The following is a 5,458-nucleotide window of genomic DNA, read 5'->3' on the forward strand; positions in this document are numbered from 1 at the left end:
TTCATGTGCCTGCAATTTGGACGCGCGGTTGAATCATGACATCAGTGCCTGGTCATATCGCGAGCCAAGCCAAGCCACTCATCATGGCGCAGCAGGAGTGGTCAAACGTTGGTTCGGGCCCAGCCCTGAAAGCAGTAGACGCGAGATCATGTAGACCTGCTAAGGCTACTTTTGAGGTGATCGCTTGCATGGCAACGACACGCCTTCCAGCATGATGACATCACCATTCACCCTCCGCCCGCCCCCATCCCTGTCAGCGAGCAGGTGTCGTCCTCCTCAACCCCTGCCCGCAAGCCCACACACGCACACACACGTGCACGCGCACACACACACACACACACACACACACACACACACACACACACATAAACACACACGCGTCTAAGAGTAACACAAGTGTCACGCGTAACGTCACTGCAGCCAAACTGCCGCTGACCTGTCCGTGAGCACAAACTCCCCGAGCCCCCTATCCAGTGTGAAGGAGAACACCCCGTCTCCCAGGGTAAGCACCAGGACTGTCGCACTGGAGTAGAGACAGTAGCCCGCGGCCACCAGCTCGGTGCCGGCCTTGCGCACGTTCGTCACGCACTTCTCCAAGACCTGGGTTTTGGAGGGTCGGGTTTTGGGGGGATCAGGGCTTGGAGATTGAGTTCTTAGGTGGGAAAGGGGTTGCAGAGAGGTGTGTGTGGGGGGAGGGGGAGGTGAGCAGGGAGGGGTTGAGGTCGGGAAGGGCCAGCGTGCTGGGCTGTAAAGGTTGTGGGCGTGGGTTGTGGTTGAGTGGGGGCTCGGCCCGACGCAGGCCCCGCTGCCGCGTCAGCCATAGCGCGTCTGCTTGATCAGCAGCCGCGTCCGCCCGCCGGTCGCGCAGCAGGACGAGAACGGCGGCGCTCGGCCTCGCCCGTGACCGCCGCCTTGGCCCGCGCTTCTTTACAGCGAAGCACAACTGCAAGATGACGACCCAAGCCGGCCAAACGAGGATCAAGCCGGCGCACCTCGTCAGCGCTGTCATCGTCGTTGATCACGCACTCCCCTGGGGTGTAGATCCCGAAGATCGAGCCGCTGCTGATGCAGGCGTCCTGTTGTTGACCATATTTGACCGGGTTTGACGGGGCGTAGGGGGTCAGGTTGTGGGTGTCCAGTGGGTGGGGTTGTGGGTGAAGGTGGGTGGTTGGGACTGGAGCCTTGCACGTGCATGCGTGCGCGCGCGTGAGAGAGAGAGAGAGAGAGAGAGAGAGAGAGAGAGAGAGAGAGAGTGTGTGTGTGTGTGTGTGTGCGCGCGCGCGTGCGCGCGCGTGTGTCCGTGTGCGTGTGCGTGCATATGTGTGTGTGTGTGGGTGGGTGTGAGTGTGGGTCATGTTTGCCGGTGAGTTGGCGTGTGCGTGCACGCACTCAGGAATATGATTGGTTTGTTGCTGGTGCATTCATCCTTTGCGAGTGGGGTGGGGAGGGCCGCTTTGCACCTGGGAAAGGCACATCACCCCATGACGCGGGCGCACATTGCCACGCGGCCTCGCCCTGCTTCCGAGTGGCTGAATATATACAGGCCCAAACATGCGTCCGCAAAACGACACAGGGCACGAAGCGCTTCTGCGCCGTTTGCACCGCAGCCTGCACAGCCCCGTCCGCCTTTGCATCGCCCGCTGCGAAACCTCCGCAAAGCCGCTGACCCTTGGAACCCCCACCACAACCAACCTTGGAACCCTCCCAAAGCCGCTGATCCTTGCAACGCCCGCAAAGCCGCCGACCCTTGGCGCTTGAAAGGCTTGAAAAGAGCGTGCCCGACGCTCACCAGGTTTGACGACCCGTCGATCGGATCGAAAGCCACGATGTAGTTGCCGCCAGCCACCACGTCCACCGCAATGGGGGCCTGCGGCGGGAGAGGCACATATATTGCACAATTGTGTCCATGGTACAAATTAGGAGCTTGATTGAAACGTGGCAGCGGGCCGCTGAGCGTCGAGGCGGGCCTGCAGGGCGGCTGTCTGTCGGGCTGGGAGCGGCAGGACGGGTGGTTTCGCCTCTGAGAGCACGCAGGCTGCCGGCCGGCAGCCGTTTGGCCCGCAGGGAGGCCAGGGCGAAGCGGATTGAGCCCCGAGCCAGCCGACATCGGCGGTGCCAGGGCGGCCACGCCCCCAGCAACAGGGAAAGGGGATCCGAGGCTCGCGGGCGCGCCGAGGGCGCTACCTCCTCTTCCTCGGAAACCGTGATGCCGGTGCGGCCGCAGTTGGCGACCGCGCCCGTGAAGATGTCGTTGGCGATGACGTCGAGCTGACGTCATCGCGAGGTGTGGTGGGGGTGGGAGTGGTGAGGGTGAGGGGGAGAATCCGCAAACATTCGGGTGTCTGTGCGGGCGTTGCTGTGCTGCCATCATCAGCTTGCCGCTCAAAGATGTTGGCAAGGTTGATTCCCTTGCAGGCGCTGCTTTCCCGAGTTCGTCCCCTTCCTCCATCCAGCCTTGCGCCGGAGAGAAGAGCGTGCTCATGGCGCGCGCCTGGCACCCCTGCGGCAAGCAACACGCGCAACCCCCCGCCAGCCTGTGCTGCGCCCTGCTTGAGTTGGAGCCGCCCCCTTGCTTCGCATGCACCGCAGGAGCAGGGCGGCATTCCCATACGATAACATCCCAAATTCTTTGCAGATAAGCAGCCCAACATATGCTTGAGTGGGCACACACACACACGCACACAAATATACACACCCATACACGCGCACACACATGCACACTGATGCATACGCCGAAACTCACATACATGCTTGAGTGGGCACACACACACACGCACACAAATATACACACCCATACACGCACACACACATGCACAAGTACATACACACACGCACACACTCGTGCTTGTCGCCGCCCCACCTTCTTCTGCTCGTCCCCGCTAGCGTTGGAGCCCCCCGCCACGCCCGTCAGCTTGGCTAGGGGGGCGCGCGCCACCAGGGCGCTGATTTGCTTGCACGCCACCGCGATGGACGACACGACCTGGTGCAAGGTTGTTATTGGGCAAGTTGTGTGCGGGTGTGCGGGCGTTTGTTTAAAAATGTGTGGGTGGCATGTGGGTGAGTGTTTGTGTGTGCATTTCTGTGTGCATGTAGCTAAATGTGTGCACGTGCGCGTGTGTGTATGTTTCTTGAAAGCCACACAAAATGCGAGATTTCCCAGGCCTTGGATGCAACTCGGAGCGCCCCGTCCTGCTGCGCACATCTCATCGCTGCTGCGCCGCGAAAGCACCCTGTCACCGAGTTACCCGGGATAACGTGATCACCCTTACTCTTGTGAGTGCTCACCGCACTCACATCAAAATGTTTTTCCCTCAGATGCTGCAAACAACAAACCTAATTGCACAAACCATGTGCTTGCCGAACGCCGTTGGACCGCCAACCGCCCGCACGGCCGGCCCCGCCCCGCCAATTCGGCCGCGCGGGCGCGCCCTCGAAACGGCGTCCCCAGGACGCCGTTTCGACCTCTATCCCACCTGCACCAGATCAAACGGCACCCGACCCGCCATCTCCTCTCGCAACAGCCATGTAGGCAGCGTCTCGATGGCAAAGTCGTAGCCGCCGCCGCCGGTGGCGGCGGCAACAACAGACCGCCGCCGCTGGGCGCCGCTCAGAGCGCTGGCGGTGGCCGCGCCGCGCCAGGGACCTAGCGTGCTGCGGCCGGCAGGGCTGGTGGCGGCGGCTGAGGAGCGGTCGGTGCGGCGCGCCGGGTGCGGGGCGCGGCCAATGGGCGCGGCTGCGGCGCAGGCGCGGGGAGCGGCGGTCGCGCCAGAGGCACTGCGAACCTGCATGGCGGCGCGCATCGCGGCGCAGCGGCTGAGCAGCCCGAGATCCGGGCACGAGTATTAAATGTGACTTGTGATTCTACTGACTGTCAGCAGCTGCGAATGTGCCCTGATCCCGACCGCCTGCAGAGTTTGAATCGCCTCGTGATCCGTGACCCCCGGTTGAAAAAAAGCCACAGGTTCGATGCAAGCACATTCGCAGCAACGGTGGGGGGACGGTTTTGTGCGCCACCCCTGCCGCTTGTGCTGTGCGCCCTCGGCAGTGACGCCGGTGACCCATCACCTGCTGTTTGTCACGCTTTCCCCATTTTTCGCCGTCCCACCACCGCACCACCACCTTTGAAAGCGTTGCTCCGGTCCCCATTGGATAGCATCGAGAAGCGCAGAGGTTTGCGCGGCTGCAAAATGGAGCCCAACTTCATCATGCCAGTGCCGCACGGCTCAAAATCGCGACTGCTCAGCAGGCGCGACAGGTTCCGCAGCGCCCGCTGGCGCGCCTTCCGCGAATCCAGTCACATGTGACAGCAGCGTCCTCCGCGGAGCTTTCACATCTCTCGCATCACACACAATGATGACGTCATCACAGGCTCCCCAAGTCCAGGTTGCCCGCGATCTTGATGGCCTCTTCCAGCTGCGCCACAGCTTCCCGCCTGGGCTCAAGCTGAGCCTCGGCCTGAAGTGGGATTTCAGAGGCGGACAGAGGTAAGAGTGGGGTGGGGTGGGGCAACGCGGATTGGGTGAGGTGGGTGGAGCGAGCGAGGGAGACCGGGGCGGGTGGGGAGCCTGCAGCTGACAATGTCTTCAGCAGCACCGTCTGATATGGGCCGGCAGATGGATGGGGAGCCGCAGGGATATGGATATCACTCTAGGGAGTGGCTTGAGAGCGTGCCAGGAGGGTAGGCAGGTGGGCGCGAGCCGCCGAAAAGAGGGCCCCGTTCTGCCGCAAGCCCCGGAAGGAGGCCGCAAGGTGTAGGTACAGGCAGCAGCCGCGCTTAGAGGAAGTGGCAGCCGCGCATACACACACAAATAAACAGGCACATACGCACACTCACACACCCAACCTCTCTCTTTCAAACACTCTCTCACCCTCACACACACAAACATACGAACACGAACACACACACACACACACACACACACACACACCACACCTGCTGCATCATCTTGACGCGCGCCGCCACCTCCGGCTGCTCCAGCAGCTCTGGGCGGTTCCGCCGCGCCCACGCCAGCTCAGCCTGCGCGGCGGTTGCAGTTGTTGGGGGCGGTTGGGGGCGCGTGTCAGGGATCATCGGGGGGGCACCGAACTGCAAGTGGGAGTTCTGGGGAGCAGGGTGAGAAGTGACGGCATCAAATAATTGCGTGGGAGTCGCACACAGGCGAGCCGCGGGCATGTGTCGGGGGTCGCTCCGCATGATGGGGGGGGGGCAGGTGAGGGCAGCAGGGGCTGGCCGCCAGGACGGCTGATTGGTGCAGATGGCCTGAACCAAGTCTGCCCCGGCGACCTGGCGGGCCGCGACGATCCGCCCTCTTTTGCAGACTCGCGGGTCCGAGTGCGCACACGCCCAAACACACACACACACACACACACACACACACACACACACACACACACACACACAAACACACCCGCAATCGCGCGCGCACTTCTATCGCCCTTCTGGCCCCTCCTTCCCCCC

At 62.5% G+C, this 5,458-nt stretch overlaps 2 protein-coding genes across 2 annotated transcripts; both read right to left on the reverse strand.

Annotated features, from left to right (window-relative positions):
* Positions 1 to 411: 411 nt before the first annotated feature.
* Positions 412 to 3,800, reverse strand: MNEG_12269 (fructose-1,6-bisphosphatase I; the record flags this gene model as incomplete). The annotated part of the gene is made up of 6 exons (XM_014039258.1): positions 412 to 600; positions 993 to 1,076; positions 1,790 to 1,867; positions 2,185 to 2,268; positions 2,861 to 2,980; positions 3,474 to 3,800. The coding sequence occupies 6 exons, from the start codon at positions 3,798 to 3,800 to the stop codon at positions 412 to 414; spliced, it is 882 nt and encodes a 293-aa protein (XP_013894712.1).
* A 562-nt stretch (positions 3,801 to 4,362) lies between these two features.
* Positions 4,363 to 5,071, reverse strand: MNEG_12270 (hypothetical protein; the record flags this gene model as incomplete). The annotated part of the gene is made up of 2 exons (XM_014039259.1): positions 4,363 to 4,455; positions 4,934 to 5,071. 2 exons carry the CDS (start codon positions 5,069 to 5,071, stop codon positions 4,363 to 4,365), a joined length of 231 nt encoding a protein of 76 aa, XP_013894713.1.
* Between the last annotated feature and the right edge of the window lie 387 nt (positions 5,072 to 5,458).

The sequence above is a fragment of the Monoraphidium neglectum genome (assembly GCF_000611645.1).
Source record: "Monoraphidium neglectum strain SAG 48.87 unplaced genomic scaffold scaffold03156, whole genome shotgun sequence".
Taxonomy (NCBI): Eukaryota; Viridiplantae; Chlorophyta; class Chlorophyceae; order Sphaeropleales; family Selenastraceae; genus Monoraphidium; species Monoraphidium neglectum.